Source organism: Fusarium verticillioides, chromosome 2 (genome assembly GCF_000149555.1).
Source record: "Fusarium verticillioides 7600 chromosome 2, whole genome shotgun sequence".
NCBI classification, from domain to species: Eukaryota; Fungi; Ascomycota; class Sordariomycetes; order Hypocreales; family Nectriaceae; genus Fusarium; species Fusarium verticillioides.
Window position 1 is genome coordinate 2,858,551 of NC_031676.1, and position 17,851 is coordinate 2,876,401.

The window sequence follows — 17,851 nt, forward strand, 5'->3', positions numbered from 1 at the left end:
TTTACCACCTCATTGAATCGACTGTAGCACGGGCATCGTTTCCATTTATTCTTCTACCAGACCATATAACTGAGTTGTCTTTGGATAGTATTAGCACATCTGTCTTGGTACAATTTTCCCCTTGGATTCTACTCACGAGTACGGAGTAGCTTTGCGCATATTCATATTTCTTCTTAATTATCCTCCATACAATCTTGCAATGGCAAGGACAAGATCAACCAAAGCTGCTGCAGCTGATACGAAAACTTCAGAACCTAAATCTACTTCATCCAAGTTCAGTCTATCGTCTCGGGCAGAGAACCCCTCGAAAATCTTCATACTTCCCGCAAAAGCGACCCCCGAAGCGCGCATTGTCACTCTTCCCAATCCTAGACATGGTCGACCAGCAAGATACCTCGTGTGTCCAGAGACAGGCATATACGAATTTACCAAAGTTGCGATACCAAACACGACTCCTCGAAGTTGGCTGATCGAGACTTCCTCAGACTCTTCTACGGATAGCTTCAGGAAGACTGGAGTGTCCATGGGCCAGGATCTCTTTCTAGCGACTTCAATCGACCCCCTATTTCTGGTTCTCCCAGCGTTGACGGAAACCCAGTCCAAGAGCTCGGGAGGAAAGCGGCTGTTCCTTTCCAGTGACGACTACTTCGACAAGCTACCCCAGGGGTCATCACATCTATCTGAAATCGTGCGATGCGACAAGACACGGAAGCTCATCGAGAACCGAATGGCCGAGGTTTGCGATACTGTTGAAGCAGGAGATGAGAACATGTTCCGAATAAATGAGAGCAAACTCGTCAAGGTCGTCCTAGAGAAGGCAAAGAGAATGCGCGAGGGCGGCCTAGCTCCAAGCATGGAGGAGAAGTTCGTGAAGAAGGCTCTGGAAGCACCTATACTCGTACAGAAGCGAGAAACAACAGAGATTACAACAGGGACAGAATCGCAGACATCTAATCCCGATTCCGCCGATTCCCAATCGACTACTACAACGACAGAGACAGAAGTATCTGAAACCTCTACCGCAGCAACCTCTTTTACAGCAGAGACAACCACCGAAAATATTGTCAGTGCTATTAAGGCATCTCCTGAGATAATAAATCTTCAGAGATTACGGATTGCTTTTAATTTTATCTGCTCAGGCTACATTGCCACATCTCTCACAGCTCAGCTGGAGGACACACTGAAAAGGGAGACTCTTGTGGACTTCGCGCCTCTGGACGAGTATCTGGCTAAGCTTAGCAAATTGCGCGCCGAAGCCATGGCTGCTCACTCTATCGACTACTCTCGCAAGCGTGGTCTGGATGAGGATGAGGATGAGGCTTTTGTCAAGAAAAGAAAGATGGAGGAGGAAAAGAAAAAGAAATCGCTTGAGAGCAGGGGAGTTCGGGATCTCAAGAAAGTCAACACCAAGGGCATGAAAAAGATGAGTGACTTTTTCAAGAAAAAGTAATAATAATAATCTCTATTGGGTATATGTCATTAATACGTGAGATGTTCGAACCTGTTCTGGCTCATCTAGTTCCCCTCCCTCGGCGCGCACCAAATCCTCGACCAATGTTTGAGGTACCGCGAGTACTCGGTATGCTAGACGTAGTGCTTTCGGATGTATAGCTAGTGCTAACACTTCTCGTGGTGGCGGCTCGGCCTCGTGCTCTCGTGGTACTCCTAAGCCCTCGAGTTCCTCTGGTCCCTCGTGCAGGTGCAGTCGCGGCCAGTCTTCGTCTCTCTTCCTCTTCTTCCCGGCGCTGTCGCAACTCCTCGCGCCTTTGTTCCTCTTCGGCTGCTCTTCGTTCAGCAGCCTGCTGTTTCTGAATGGCTTCAGCCTCTTGTTCAGCAATATCCTCTGTTGCGCCTTTCCATGCAGGGTTTAAAATTAGTCGCTGGTTATGCTCGGTTTGAGATAGTATCCGTGTCCAGGTGTTAAGAAGAACGGAAGCATTATTTACTGTGCTTAATACAGTCTGTAGGTGGTTAGTATATACACATTTGATGATGCGATGGGAAACATACGCTCATATTACCCCCTGCACGTTCAAGTGTTGAGATGACACCCTCAATGGACTCGTTTATGCTCCGGACACCTTCAAGCTCTTTGCGCAATGCAGCCTCATGATCGATGGGCTCTGGGCGCTCTTGTGTCGGCGTTTTAGGGGTTTTCGGAGTCCTAGGAGTTCTGGGTCGAGAGGTCGGTGGGCCATCATCATTTCCGGGAGACTCCCAGATATTGGATTCTATATATTCGGTTGTATCGTCAGCCATTATGGCAGACAGCTATGACTTCCAATCCAGTAGAAGCGGGCCCAGCTTGTTGAGAATAGTATGAGTGGCCGACTATGTTGGAAGCGCCAGTCTATGGTCGCAGTGAGGTCGTGTGTTTCGAGACGTCCACGTTTCAAGTATCATGTACCAGACGTTGTGGCGTACCTACCTATGCAGGGTCAATACAGAGTAGGCGCTTGCTGAATTGATTGTCATGGGTTGCTGTGGAATGGCAGCTTTTGTTTAATTCATGAGGGGCACCGCTATTGTTCCCACCATTGATTTGAGCTCACAGCCCATGGCTGCATATTGATTGGCTGTAATATGTCGCGTAACAGACGCGTCAGGAGGGGTTGCTGACACGACGGACGCGGTTAGGTTGCAAGTGGACCTATATTTTAGTGGGTAAAACCTGGTCGCACAACCAGAATAGGGAGGCTGGGAGGCTGGTGCACACTCCAGGGTAGTTTTGTCCCAGCCACTTCTCTCATCTTGATTCATCTTCCTATTCAAATGTAAACACCTTACCCTACAAACTCTCATCTCTAAATCTGCCATTATCATCAATTAGCAAGCGACCTCCATCATTGAGCTCTTCTTTTGCTATCCTCAAAGACCATATACCTCCTTTCAAGACGACGACTATATTTTCCAAGTCAACTGCGTTGTTTATCACGTCAGTCAACGGGGCCAATTCGAATCAATCCTATCAGATAGACCTGGCAGCCATCGAGACCAAGTTTCTAGTATCGAGTTAAGACTATCCTTTGAGGGATAAGCTTGATATTCCAGCAGCAGCCCTCAACTATTTTAATCAATACTTAGCACTGACTGCCACTGCCTCTCATTGCCTATCAAGATGGCCGACCATCACGGCTCTACTACTCCTCCACCGCCCACCCGCATCCGCACTCCGCCAACTCCTCGTCTCGGATACCAGGACAACTGGGAGCCTTTTACTCCTCGCAAATCCGCACGAATTTCATCACGACGAACAAGATCACCATCGCCCGGCGCATCACATCGTCAAATTCAATCACCCCATACTGCCAAAAAATCAAGCAAGCATTTGAGCGCTGCCATCGCTTCTCCTTTGCCGCATAAGAAGCGCATGCCTGCTAGTGATTTCGTTCGCCGCGCAACAGAAAATATGCAGGCGGAAGCTTCTCGTGATGGTGCGAGCCGTCGCACTCATGAGCGATCTACCTCTTCCGTTGCTGGGGCCGCTGGCATGCTCCCTACACCATCAAAGACTCCTCAAAAACCACCCACAGAAAAGAAAACCGCACACATCAAATCAGTCGCCCGCAACCTTTTCAGTTCTGATGCCGATGAAGCGACTTTGACTCCCAGGAAACGAGCTCCTAAGAAATACACCGGCATCTCGATGGAGAGCTTTTCCGTGGAAGAGGTTGAGGAGCCTATTGAGATCTTCACTGATACCCGGGATCGAGTACCTGTTCGCGATGAGAGCCAAGAGAACCCTTTCCTTACATCGGAAAACCCATTCTTCAGCGATGCACCGCGACCCGAGACTACTAAACGCCACGACAAGCGTAAGGTCAAGGTTCCTGGAGAAGGCATCAAGACTGTCGATGATCTTGCTGATCGCAAGGATGGCATGGTGTACACATTGTAAGTTTTGTTTGGTTCAATTATTTAAATATGCAAATGCTAATTCCAACAGCCGTGGAAAGAGATTCTTCCGCAAGTGGTCGGAGCAAGAGATGGATGATTGGGATGAGCGTCAAGCCGCAGAAGAGGATCCTGAGGCTCATCTCAATCGCCCATTGACTCGAAGTTCTATCAAACCTCGTCTTTTGTTCCACAACGATAGGACGGATGAGCAGATTGAGGAAGAGGAGGCTGTGACTGACGTCGAGGAGAATGATGAGGAGCTACATGCCCCAGAAACTCCATCTGCGTCTAAGCCAGAACGCGCTCGCACTCCTGAAGCACCCAGGTTTGCTCCCGCTTCACCGCCGTCTACTCGACGAGTCACTCGATCCGCCAACAAATTGCCCGACGAAGGTACTCCTGTCAAGCCGCCTGGAAAGCGAAGCCCGTTCGATTCTTGGCGACGAACCAAGGAAGGTGTCGTTAAATCACCATCGCGCAAACGCTCCGCAGAGAGCGCCGACACTAGGGAGTCGAAGCGTACCCGCATCTAAGGAAATCTCTCACTGTGCATTTGCTTTCTACTATGGTGTCACGGCTCAGTCAAGTGGCTGCCCCACGAACTTCAGTAATTCTGCATACGGTTTAACCCTATTTATTGCCTTTCAAATGAAGGAATTTCGGACCGGTTTTGGCGTTGGACGGTATTGGCGCGTTAAAAGGATTAATAGGCCGACAGGGTCGATGGCATGTATTGCATTGAGAGACAGCGTTTATTGTTGATACCTGCCCTCGAAAGAGGAAGAGAGGAGGGAAGGCCAAGTCTGTTTCGGTTTATTATATCTGATAAGGTTCGGCACGGCTGGTCTGTTCGTTACGGGTCCGTTCGTTACGGGTTTCCCTCTGGAAGTATTCGATTCTGTGAGCCCCGGTTTTTAGGTAGATTTTTTTTTCATGATGTAGTCGACTGAAGGAAAAGACAAGTTCATGACAATTACATGAGTCCCCCCCCTGACACCTGTGCCTGTGAACATTAAGCCCAATTGAAAGTCATTCTGTGACGTACTGACGTGATTAGCGCTCTCCCCGACTCTGCATACCCGCCCCACGTGCCCCTCATTGCGATTTCACACTGACATTGATTTCATCAAATACTCTACGTCTCACGGGCATTGCAATTTAGTGAGTCCCTTCTCTCTCTTCTCTGCGTATCCTTTAGAGAAGGGAAATACTGACCACTCAGCTAGATCGTAAGGACCCTGTGACACCGTCTCTATACGTCGAGATGCATATCCTCGTCACTAATGACGATGGGCCGCCATCACCACACTCCTCTCCCTACGTTCACTGTCTCATTCAACAGCTCCAACAAGCCGGCCACACCGTCTCAGTCTGCTTGCCTCATACCCAGAGATCATGGATCGGCAAGGCACATATGATTGGGCAGACTCTCAAGCCTCTGTACTACCGCCCTTCAAAAGTTATCCACGGTGAGGACTCTCCGGGCACTACCCATCATCGACCCTCCCCCTCAGGAGATGTCGAGGAATGGATTTTGATTGATGGAACGCCGGCTTCCTGCGTTCAGATTGGTCTTCATCATTTTTTCCAAGACCGAGGCCCTATCGACCTTGTTGTTAGTGGGCCTAACTACGGCAGAAACACCACAGCAGTCTTTGCCCTTAGCTCGGGGACGCTGGGTGCTGCTCTAGAGGCCGCTGTCTGCCAGAAGAAATCCATTGCTCTGAGCTTCGCCTTCTTCACTCGAAACCATGATCCAGTTATCATCGAGGCAGCTTGCCGGCGCAGCGTTAAGGTCATCGAAACACTTTACAATCAATGGCCTACAGATGGCAGTGCAGACCTCTACAGCGTTAATGTGCCCTTGGTAGAGGGACTGGAGAACAACAAAGCTATATGGACCAACGTTTTGCAGAACTACTGGAGAGAAGGCGGCTGCTTCCAGGAGATCGAAGGTGAGGCAGGAGACGAGAACGAAGAAGAGGAGAGGATACGTGAGGGTGTCGGGGGTGAGGTTGATGATGCGGCCCGGCCTAGCTCACGAAAAGGGCACACCCATAAGCACTTCAAGTGGGCGCCAAAGTTCACTGATGTTTACAAGAGTGTGGAAGAGTCGAGCCCTGGCAACGACGGATGGACTGTAAAGGAGGGATTGACAAGGTATGTTGTTTGCAATGATAAGATTCCATCACTGACTATTTTAGCATCACACCTCTCAAGGCAAACTTCATGCATGGTCCTGGAGAATGGAACCAGCAGGAACTCAAACTGTAAGTGTCCTCGATTGAATGATATGTGGTGGGCAGAACTAGGAGAGAAGCACAATGCCTGTATTCTACCAAGACCACCAATAGACATATTCTTACTGTTGATAAAGGGACTCAGGTTCAGAGGCAAACCAAATCAAGCCAGAGGTGGCATTGAGGCAAAAGAGCCTCGCAATCCAAGCTGTCATCTCCTACGAAGACTCTTACGTACAACCACTCATTCTCTCCGCCCTCAACTCACTGTTCCCTGAAGGCATATTCAATGTGATCACTGAAGTACCGGAGTCTGAGGAGCCAGCTCTTGCGAAAATCGTCCCCTCAGAAGGAAATATTTTACAGATAGTGGCGTACGAGGCCATCGATTTTGAGTATGCCGCTAGCCATGAGCGTACGACTCTTGTCAATAGCTATATGATCCGAAAGGCTCTGATCCGAAAACACTTTCTGTCCACCACCGTCGATCACTGGGTCGCAAAGCACCCCGAGTCTGCCTTGGGATCTCACGTCAAGCGCAGTGAAGCATTCGAAGTCGACTTCGCCGAGTTTCTAGACGATGCTCTCGTGGAAGCCTTTGATCTCCGAGAGAGTATGGAACGCAACGAACAACAGCCTAATCCTAAGGATAAGGAGTGGTGGATCTTGAAGCCAGGAATGAGTGATCGAGGCCAAGGTATCCGGCTCTTCAGCTCCATGGATGAGCTTCAGAACATCTTTGACATCTGGGAGGAGGACCAGCCTGACACAGATGACGAAGAGGAGGATGTTGCTGGGCAGGATGATGGCGACAACATTATGACCTCGCATCTGCGACACTTTGTTGCGCAGCCGTATATTCACCCGCCCCTTCTTGTCGACGATGAGAAGCGCAAGTTCCACATTCGCACCTACGTGATGTGCACAGGAAGCCTCGATGTCTGGGTCTACAAGCACATGCTGGCACTCTTTGCTGGAAAGCCCTATGCTGCGCCGGCAGATGCACCGGAGGATATCGAGTCTTTCCTTACAAATACATGTCTTCAAGATTCACCGAACGAAAACACTGTGCGCCGTTTCTGGGACTTGCCCCTGTCAGGCGATATGCGCGATGATATTTTCCACCAGATTTGCGAGGTAACTGGAGAGATCTTCGAGGCTGCAGCAAAGGCTATGCCTATCCACTTCCAGGCGCTGCCCAATGCCTTCGAAGTGTATGGCCTAGATTTTCTTGTGGATGCCCAAGGAACTGCTTGGCTGCTTGAGATTAATGCTTTCCCCGACTTTAAGCAGACTGGGGGCGACTTGAAGGAGATTGTGTCTGGGTTCTGGAAGGGCGTGCTGAGACATGGAGTTGCACCCTTCTTTGGAGTTGAGAATTCGATCAAGGACCAAGAGGGTGCCGAGGACATGGTCCCTGTCCGTAAGGTGGATTTGGGACGACGATAAGGCGTACGCACGGTCGATGGAGATAGAGTTACGCAAAGTGCGGCAGATTTAGTCGTCAACACCTGCTACTCAGGGAGTTCAAAAGTTCTTTGTTTTGCATCCACACCTTGCACTTGCTGCACTTATTGTACCATCAGGTTACTCCAGGGAAATTCAAGTAGCACTGGTATGAATCGATTGGTCCTAAACATGGTCTAGATGTGCGTAGCATAGCCCATCGCAATGGTTGACCAGCATCTTGACATTGGGGACTACTCAATGTCGGAACTCCATGATTCCGATATTGCACAATCCGTAAAATGCAAGGCTAGACAGGGCCAGATAGCAAATGTGCAATTTCTCACCGTAACTCAATGATGGTTAAAAGTCTATCATATAGGAAAGTGTCGTTCAAAGAGGAGAAACAGACTCGATTGATTGGTGTTTGGGAATACACAGCCACGATGAGGTGGAGTTGAAAGCAGGATTCCCCCAAGAGCCATTTTTCTGTTAGCATGCGTCTCTTTGTAAATCTTTAATTCAAGAGACTCAAAATTGTGGAAATTCTTCAATAAGGAAGCTGAATTCTGCTGTGCCGTAGCGAAGCATGGGACTTTTAGTTGACAAGGAGGCTATGCTATGATAATAGTGAAGGATCTGATGATGCAACTGAAAACGGTTTCTCCCACAAAGTGAAACCCGATGCTATGTTCCGGATCGCATGGGTTTTGTAATTGTGAGTTTCACTGCAGGGAGTATCATGTAAGATAGGTACGTTAGGGTTTCTTTGTTATTTGCTCGGGCGCAAATCTACTTACGTGAGATTGAATCGCGAGATATGACAAACAAGGACCGTCGTACTCCGTGCAACCGCTGCGAACCGGATCTTGCCAGGGCCTTGGCAAGACATGTACGGTCATATTCTGATAGTGCCATATTGCATACAATTGATCATTGGGTGCAAACTGGCGATTAGTCTTATCAGGCCATTTCATGGTCTCCCGGATTTTAGACTTTCTACGTACATTGCTTGCGCCAGGCTCGGGACGTGACAACTTATGACAGTGTTCCTCACCCTCCTATTCATATGAAGTCGGCCTCGTAGCTAACGAGGCTTATGAGACACTCTCAAGGCATTGTCGAGGCTTTCCTGTCTGCCGTCTTCTCCTATAGTTCCAGAATGGCTAGTAAATCCTGGGTTAGACTGGTCAAGTCGGGCTTATTTCTGCCGCGTTTACTTTAAAGACGAATACGTGCGAGCGAAATCGACATGGAAATTAATTAGTTCGTCCTGTATGCTCATAAAACATTACTTCGCAGATCCCAGAATCCAATATCCTGGTGCAGGAGGCGAAATACATCTATATCGTGACCACCAAATAAACATATTGAAACATGTTTTGCTTGTCTCTCTACTCTGTAACATAGCAGTCAAATGAAAAGTTTTGATTTCCCATGACAAGCTGAACTGTATTATAAATTACATGATTCCATGAATCGTAGTGACGCACCCGAACTTTGAAACCGACCACGAGTTCTCGTTGAATGTGGCTTAGATAAAGCTAAATCTTGGGCCCAGTTTGCAGTCTAGTCGAATAACTTCTGCGATTTACAAACAGACTCTGTAATACAATTGGCTCAGGAAACCAAATCACATGTGATGCAACAAGCACTGCCTCCTGGGTCATACGTGATAGTAGCTGGAAGGTAGTTATTGGGGTTGAGCCGCCTCTTGGCTCACCAGGCATAGATGCTTTGCACAATACTATTCGGTCAACTTTTAGTACCCAGTAAGGTAACGAAGCTATAGGCACTACCCAGTGGCTCACCGGCCGAATCATTTGACCAAGAGTTCACAGTAAAGGCGAATACCAGGCCGAAAGTAAGAAGGCAAGGAAGATACCGGCAGACCACACGATACTTTTGTACATGCCTCGCGTGTCCACAAACAGTGGCTCTTAATTGGAATTAGCCGATAGAGGCTGAGTAATGCCACCAAACGTAATGAGAGCGATTCATGATATGGTTACGACCATATTTCACCTGTTGACTAACACTTGAACCAAGCCCAGGATTTTTAAACTCGGTTCAGCTTGGCTCGGCTTGGCTCGGCTTGGATAGACGACTTTAAGACAAGACCCTTGCTGCATAAGCTGCCAGATGAAAGATTTCTGGGCAAAGATCCAAAGTGTAATGTGATTGGCTGAGCAATTCAAGATTCGTTTCCTAAATGAGACGTGAACAACTCTTTTTCAACGACAATTGATTATCGCTGAATTTGAGGTAAAAGATTGCGTCGGAGATGTTTTCTGGTAGAAAAAGACTTTCGGCGACAGTAGCGATATTTCATGACTCATTTTCCACTCATGAGTATCTCGATCTGCTCTATTCAACATGATCTGGACACAAGCCCCAACAGCCTGGCCATTGGTTAGATATGTGGCTGTGCAGCGGCACCCGCCACATTCGAGTTTTCACTTAGTAGGTATACTCAAGACGGCCTCCGATTGCCCGTAAAGCATAGCATTACATAGTTCCTATCAAAAGTTTGTATGATGGGCCAGTCTCCAATAATTGTTCCAAACATGGTGAAAAGTGGCCTCGACTATGCCAAGCCCCGTGTTTAAGGGATCAAAAACTCCATTTGTTCATGATCGGCATGTGACACGCGACGGGCATAAAAAGGAGATACGAGAGGTCTCTTTTGGCATAGTAATGCCAAGCCTGACATGTCAAAATGTCAATGCCTTGATATCCCCAACCAGAGACATCAAGGCTTTTCGAGATAAATGTGCTAATGTATGCGTGAAGGGTTGTCATCGAGGAGACGCAGTTGGCTCATTTCATATTGTCAAAGTTACTTACCCGCCAATCTCGCTTCCCCCCCGAACAACAAGGCTCCAAATATCAGAAAACGAAGCTTGACCCGAGCAGTGGGGTCTCCAGAACGCCAGGATTGGATGGTTAATAAATAGCGTTATGGGGTTTACAGCTTCTCGATTCAAGGTTACTTGGACAGGATTAAATCCGAGCTCTAATTCTAGTGTAACAGACTAAACATCCCCTGGTACAGTACGACTTCGGAGAGGACTGTTTCTCAACATTGAAAGGGCTTTGATCCACACTCCTGGTCAAGCAGTCAAGTTATTGCGGTGGTCAGAAAAGTCCACGCTCCCATGGCATGTCGTCAGAATCCTCCAGTTGCTGAATATGTGGCCCTACTCTAAGCCGGAATGCACGGTTGAGCAATCTAAGCAAATAAGCTCATCAGCCGTGTGACTACGCAAGAGCCCGCAGCTAAGAGACAAGGATAGAGAGAATCCAATTTACAGGGAAATTGCTGTAGGACTTTATGTACTCCGTAGCCCGACCCGGACTCGATTCCTATATTCTTCTCTTAGCCGTAGACGCCCGTCTCACCAGGGAAGCTGCTTGATTAAAAGAAGATATTTTTGAATGCCAAAAGACTGGGGGTTCAAGCACGACTTCATGGACTAGCTGCAGTGACATCCATATTCATGCCTAGGCTTTCTTAATAGGGGCAAAAACTGGACCAAGACAGGATCCACGACCAGTAAGAATAGTATCGCGTCGTCATGTCGACCACTGTCTCGCCCATACCAGCGTGTAGTATACCTAGGATTCTCCGGCATTTACGTTGACTGGGGCTTATTCAAGCTATTGTTCTTGTTCATCTCGCTACCAGCCACGATGCGTAGTAACTCGTGAGACGTCATCTATCTGTTGGTACAAACGAAAACATCTCAGAGATAATGTTCGTTTGCCTGACGATAGGTGCAGATGAACTGAGTCAGGAATAATAACTACCTAGCATCACGGCGTTAAACTTGCTATGAAACCCTCCCTGGATATACCTACCGACTTGGTCAATGTTTGACCACCAATCACTGCAATTCGTGCTTCTCCCTATGTAAAAAACTGTCTCAAAAAGCGTGTGGGCTTGGCGCCAAGTCGTGCCATTGACGACTCAGGACAAGGCAGTCCAGGAACACTACAGGCCGATAGATGCTAGAGTCTTGGCTCTCCCCAGAGCTTCTAGACGTTGCCAAGCCGGGATCATCATGCGCGAGTGCGAGAGCGTGCTGCACTGTGGCGACATGGGATGATGAGCTGCCTCACAATCTGTTGAGCGCGGCAAACGAAGCTGAATGAACGTCACCAAGTCACCCTTTCTTCACCTCATCATGGACCCGTGACACCGAGACTCAGAATTTGAGTTATGTTGAAGCTAGTATGTGCAACACAGCCTCCCTCTCCAGGCGCCAAAGGCGTTAAGGGTTCGAGGCCGCCGAGGAAAGGCTCATCACTGGAGAAGTGCCCTGGCCATGGAGGCGACGGAATTGGCTATACAGAAAGATGAAGCATGATCAAGCAAGATATGGATAAGGCGATCTTTTGTTAAAGCCGTAGGGTCTATGGTTGAAGTAAAGTTGAAGGAAGAGAGCTTGTCACTGCTTAAGATAGATACCTACCTCGTGGTTGAAATTGATCGTGAATATGGCACAGTGCAAGTAAGTCCAACCTTGTGCACGTAAGGTAGTGATCGTTCAATGTCTTTGGGTGCTTTCAGCGCCTAAGATTTGGCTTCAGAAGTTGGGAATACTGCTCTAGTACTCACTCTATCCCAAGGTAGAAAGTCTTCCGTTGGTTCGGCGCCTGCCCGGTCCTTGCACCGACCGACGGACGGGAGCTCCATCTCAATGGAATACCCTTCGGGTACGTAACTCCCATCTCTATACACACACCCGTGGTGATATCCGCTAACCAATCAGCAACAGTCGACTCTTTGCACTGCCTCGTTTTGAAGACTGGACCAGAGAGAATGCAAGCAAGCTCCGGTCGAGGCGAAAAAACATTGGATGCATGGGCATCCTCATCCATTGCCCTCCACTCAATGCATTTCTCCTCAATTCAATCTTCAACTTATTATAACCTTCTCTTTCGGTTGTTTAATAAGTCGAGTTTGGGTTGGCCATGATTGAGTTCTCGGGGCTTATTCTTCAGATACCTTAAATCATCCCACTTCTTTCTGCCCTTGAGGCTTCTTCTTAATACCAGTTTCCTTTACTTCCATTTAAACAACATCGCCCCATGCGCTCCTGGCTCCACGCCCTCATCTTCCCTTGAAAGCTTCCGTTCCTTTTGCTCAACATAATACGACACTAACTTACCTCACTACCGACAACACTTTTGCCGCTGCATAGCCCTCAAATCTGGTTCGCTGTCAATTCTCCGGCCTCCAACTCTAGGCTGTCGCTCATCGCGGCACTGCCCGACCCAACATGGCCGATCACGATGACCATCCGCCCATGAGGCGTCGCGCGTATGTGACTGAGGCAGAGGCTTAAGGGGCCTCCAGTGATCCAAAACCTTATCAACCGCTGAATCCATGCTGATGAATATCCCAGTCCGACCATCACCATTGATACCACCGCTGTCAACCCTAATATTTCTACCGAACCGCCCCAAGAGTCACATCCTTCCAACATGCAAGACGACGCAGTCAGCCCTACAACAATATCCGACCCTGTATCGACCAGCGGCATGTCGCAACGACCTTCGAGACCCGAATTGGACACATCCTTGGCCTTTGAGAATCGAGATAGCAGACCGACAAGTCCTCACAATGTCTCGAGCCCAGTAACATCAAGATCAGGTGAACGCGGTGTGGGATTCCTATCTGTGCCTATGAACCACCGATCACGACAAAACTCAGTCGACTCTGACGACATGTCTCGATCTGTTTCTTCCCAAGGCGATACTACTGTTGTGGCCTCCAACTCGACACAGACAGATACGCTGAAAGGCTCCGAATACGACCACAAGAAGATTACCAACGACGAGAGCGCTTTGAAGCCAGATGCAGGCACAGAGCAAGACTTCGAGGTGGAAAACAACCCCTTTGCCTTTACACCTGGCCAGATGAACAAGATGTTCAACCCCAAGAGTCTTCCGGCTTTTTATATGTTGGGTGGCATTGATGGTATCGAGAAGGGTTTAAGATCTGATCGAAAAGCCGGATTGAGTATGGATGAGAAGACTCTGACAGGCAAGGTCTCATTCGAGGATGCAACATCTAAGAAACAGATGCCCCGCAAAGATCATGCTGCGGCGCAAACAGGAGCTGGTTTTGCCGACCGACTACGTGTTTTCAAGGACAACAGGTTACCGGAGAAGAAAGGCAAGAGCCTTCTGGAGCTTATGTGGATTACCTATAACGACAAGGTTTTGATTCTGCTATCAATCGCTGCAGTAGTCAGTCTTGCAGTGGGCCTATATCAAACCTTTGGCCAAAAGCACGAGGCGGGCGAGCCCAAGGTCGAGTGGGTTGAAGGCGTTGCGATTATTGTCGCCATCGCCATCGTCGTCATCGTCGGCTCTTTGAACGATTACCAAAAGGAACGCCAATTCACGAAACTGAACAAAAAGAAACAGGACCGTCTAGTCAAGGTGATTCGATCAGGAAAGACGATAGAACTCTCTGTCTTCGACATCTTGGCCGGCGATGTGATTCACATTGAGCCCGGTGACTTGGTACCAGTCGACGGAGTTCTGATCGAGGGCTTCAATGTCAAATGTGACGAATCTCAGGCCACAGGTGAATCAGACATTATTAGAAAGCAGGCTTCTGAGGTTGTCTACAACGCCATCGAGAACCATGACGACCTCAAGAAGATGGATCCTTTCATCCAGTCTGGCGCTCGCATCATGGAAGGTGTTGGCACTTATATGGCTACCTCAGTTGGTGTTTACTCTTCATACGGCAAAACTCTCATGTCTCTGAACGAGGATCCTGAGATGACCCCTCTACAGGCGAAGCTGAATGTCATCGCTACCTACATCGCCAAGCTCGGTAGTGCCGCTGGTCTCGTGCTCTTTATTGCTCTCTTCATCAAGTTCCTTGCTGGACTACCGACTTCTGATGATACACCCGCTGAAAAAGGACAGCAATTCCTCAACATCTTCATTGTTGTCGTTACTATTATTGTGGTTGCTGTTCCTGAAGGATTACCTCTCGCTGTTACCCTGGCTTTGGCTTTTGCGACAACCCGAATGCTTCGGGATGCCAACCTTGTGCGGCACCTCAAGGCATGTGAAGTCATGGGAAATGCCTCTACTATTTGCTCTGACAAGACTGGCACTTTGACTCAAAACAAGATGCAGGTTGTGTCGGGAACTATTGGAACAAGTCTCCGTTTCGGTGGCGCATCCTCAGGAGATGCCAGCGGCGCCTCTACCCCAGTGGATACTAGTGGTGATATTGGTATTTCCGAGTTTGCCAGGATGCTCAGCAAACCTATGAAGGAACTTCTCCTCAAGTCTATTGCACTCAACTCCACCGCTTTCGAAGGAGAGGTAGACGGAGAAAAGACCTTCATTGGTTCCAAGACTGAGACTGCCCTACTCATTCTCGCCAAGTCTCATCTTGGCATGGGTCCTGTGAGCGAGGAGCGTGAGAACGCCAAGGTTTTGCAGCTCATTCCTTTCGACTCCGGCCGCAAGTGCATGGGTATTGTTACTCAGGGTCCCAACGGCAGCGCACGTCTCTACATCAAGGGCGCATCCGAAATCATCCTCTCCAAGTGTACTCAAGTAATTGGTGACCCAGCCAATGACGACTCTCTTGCTCCTATGTCCGATGATAATGTCAGCACTGTTCAGCAGCTCATCGAGAGCTATGCCAAAAGGTCACTCCGAACCATCGGCATTTGCTACAAGGACTTCTCCTCATGGCCACCCAAGAATGTTGGCCGTGTCGATGGCGGCAACGAAGTTGTCTTTGATGACATTTTCTCCGACATGGCTTTTATTGGCGTCGTCGGCATCCAAGATCCTCTTCGGGAAGGTGTCCCAGAAGCTGTCAAGCTCTGCCAGCAGGCTGGTGTTGTCGTTCGCATGGTTACCGGTGACAACAAAATCACAGCCGAGGCCATTGCAAAGGAGTGCGGCATCATTCAGCCTAACTCTATTGTTATGGAGGGACCTGAGTTCCGCAACCTTTCTAAGCTGGAGCAAGAGGAGATTATCCCCCGCTTGCATGTTTTGGCACGCTCATCCCCCGAAGACAAGCGTATTCTTGTGAAGAGACTCAAGGACAAGAACGAGACAGTTGCTGTTACCGGCGACGGTACCAATGACGCCCCAGCTCTCAAGATGGCCGACGTCGGCTTCTCCATGGGTATCTCTGGTACTGAGGTCGCCAAGGAAGCTTCAGCCATTATTTTGATGGATGACAACTTCACCAGCATTGTCAAAGCTCTGAAATGGGGTCGTGCAGTCAATGATGCAGTCAAGCGATTCCTTCAGTTCCAGCTCACCGTCAACATCACTGCCGTCATCCTCACATTCGTTACAGCTGTCTCTAATAACGAAGAGTCGTCTGTGCTGACCGCCGTGCAACTGCTCTGGGTCAACCTCATCATGGATACACTTGCTGCCCTCGCCCTTGCCACCGATCCTCCCCACGACAGTGTTCTGGACCGAAAGCCCGAGGCCAAGGGATCCAGTATTATATCTGTCACCATGTGGAAGATGATTCTTGGTCAGTCTATTTATCAACTTGCCATTACCTTTGTCCTCTACTACCACGGCCCAATTGTGTCACTAAGCCCGGCACCGGAAAAAGAGGAAATCAAGACGCTGGTTTTCAATACTTTTGTCTGGATGCAGATTTTCAACCAATGGAAGTAAGTGCCGCCTCTGATAATTCAAATTGGATTTTCCTAACGTATACAGTAACCGTCGTCTGGACAACAAGTTCAACATCTTCGAAGGCCTTACCAAGAACTGGTTCTTTATCGGTATCAGTGCTATCATGTGTGGTGGTCAGATCCTGATCATTTTCGTTGGCGGCGAAGCCTTCCAGATTGCGAAGAAGAAGCAGAGTGGCGAGCTCTGGGCCATGGCCATCGTTCTCGGCTTTCTCTCTATCCCAGTCGGTGTCATCATTCGCCTCATTCCTGACCATTTCCTTGAGGCTTTGGTTCCCGAGTTCCTTAAGCAACGTGCTAAGAACGTGCCTGGTCTTACGGTATCCGATGAGGAGATGAGCATGTACCCCGAGCCGTTGGCGGACGTCCGCGACGAGCTCAACTTCATACGGCGCATGAAGGGTGGGCGATTGAACAACCTCAAATTTGCAATCCAGCATCCCAAGGAGGCGGTTGAGATGGTCAGGTCTAGAAGTCCGTCTCATTCTCGATCCAACTCTCTCAACGCACCGCAAACGCCAATCCAGGAGAATCCATTTGACGGGTCGCCGATTGGGACACCAAACTCAGGCAGGAGGCCTAGATCGACGAGGTCACGGTCTAATTCTGCGCTGGGAGCTCCTACGGTGATGGCAGGTATCGTGGCAGCAGGTGTAGCGGCGGGCTGGCAACCAAAGATGCGGCCAGACAATGACGGAGATCACAGTGACTCACCGAGGTAGTCGCTGTACTGCGGATTGGCTTGAACATCGAGTGCGTGCGAGGTATTTTTTATTCTAGTATTGCTTTGGGTACTGATAGAATTGGTTAGCAAGGAATCAACATGAGAAGAGTTTGAGCGATTGAACAACAATAAAAGGCCTTTGTAAAAATTAAACGATAGTTGGATTAAGCAAGTGACCGGAAAGAAAGCCATGGCATCAAATACCATACAACTAAAAGATTTACTAGGCGGCAAAATCTACCCGATAAATGTGGCGGCAACTAAAATGGTGGATGATTCAGTAGATGGTCATAGATTAAAGACTAGGTAAGGTATCTAGGTAATTAAAAGAAGGATTACCCTACTCGAAGCTGACAGGATCATAACATGTAGAATGAGTACTCGGAAGACAAAGATGGAATGGGATTGTATCAAGGGCGCCAACGCTCAGTAGAGCAGTCTGACATAAGATCCAGGTCAGGATAGAAACATCTTTATGTAAAAGAACAAGGCATATATGGCCGCATTGCAACATCGGCAGCTGGTAGGCAGGCAGGCAGTCCGAGACAGAAGATGAACTGTAAAAAGTTTAAGGGAATTCAGGAAAAGCCAAAGTGCGAAGGGGACAAGTGAAGTTGGCTGCATGGATGTCTGCCACATGATGCGACATGCGTATGAGATGAGGAGATGACAGGGACAGTAGAGAATAGAGGAGGGTAAAGGTGTAAAACACTAAGTTATTTTAGAATAGAGGGAATACCGAGCAACTTAAGGTAGAAAGAGGTTCCTAATAGAACGTCAGTTGCTAAGGGTGTTTCTCGAGTTGCTTGTCACCTTACTATATATTGTAC

At 48.6% G+C, this 17,851-nt stretch overlaps 4 protein-coding genes across 6 annotated transcripts; 3 read left to right on the plus strand and 1 right to left on the minus strand.

The window, feature by feature from the left end:
* The first annotated feature begins 18 nt into the window (after nucleotides 1–18).
* FVEG_04068 (hypothetical protein) lies at nucleotides 19–1,491 on the plus strand. Its single transcript, XM_018891766.1, has one exon. It carries the CDS (start codon nucleotides 200–202, stop codon nucleotides 1,448–1,450), a length of 1,251 nt encoding a protein of 416 aa, XP_018748337.1. The 5' UTR covers nucleotides 19–199; the 3' UTR covers nucleotides 1,451–1,491.
* FVEG_04067 (hypothetical protein) lies at nucleotides 1,424–2,513 on the minus strand. The gene is made up of 2 exons (XM_018891765.1): nucleotides 2,011–2,513; nucleotides 1,424–1,961 (listed from the first exon to the last, which is right to left on the minus strand). The coding sequence occupies exons 1-2, from the start codon at nucleotides 2,257–2,259 to the stop codon at nucleotides 1,512–1,514; spliced, it is 699 nt and encodes a 232-aa protein (XP_018748336.1). The 5' UTR covers nucleotides 2,260–2,513; the 3' UTR covers nucleotides 1,424–1,511.
* A 605-nt stretch (nucleotides 2,514–3,118) lies between these two features.
* FVEG_15395 (hypothetical protein) lies at nucleotides 3,119–7,586 on the plus strand (the record flags this gene model as incomplete). Its single annotated transcript, XM_018904519.1, has 5 exons — nucleotides 3,119–3,894; nucleotides 3,947–4,416; nucleotides 5,124–6,057; nucleotides 6,102–6,167; nucleotides 6,275–7,586. 5 exons carry the CDS (start codon nucleotides 3,119–3,121, stop codon nucleotides 7,584–7,586), a joined length of 3,558 nt encoding a protein of 1,185 aa, XP_018748335.1.
* Nucleotides 7,587–12,435: 4,849 nt separating this feature from the next.
* FVEG_04064 (Ca2+-transporting ATPase) lies at nucleotides 12,436–17,823 on the plus strand. 3 transcript variants are annotated; one of them, XM_018891763.1, is made up of 4 exons: nucleotides 12,464–12,909; nucleotides 12,995–16,273; nucleotides 16,323–17,327; nucleotides 17,394–17,823. In XM_018891763.1, exons 1-3 carry the CDS (start codon nucleotides 12,869–12,871, stop codon nucleotides 17,017–17,019), a joined length of 4,017 nt encoding a protein of 1,338 aa, XP_018748333.1. In that variant the 5' UTR covers nucleotides 12,464–12,868; the 3' UTR covers nucleotides 17,020–17,327; nucleotides 17,394–17,823. The 3 variants fall into 3 exon arrangements, with proteins under 3 accessions (XP_018748332.1, XP_018748334.1, XP_018748333.1); XM_018891762.1 differs by having other exon boundaries at nucleotides 12,436–12,909; nucleotides 16,323–17,823; XM_018891764.1 differs by having other exon boundaries at nucleotides 12,459–16,273; nucleotides 16,323–17,823.
* Nucleotides 17,824–17,851: the final 28 nt, after the last annotated feature.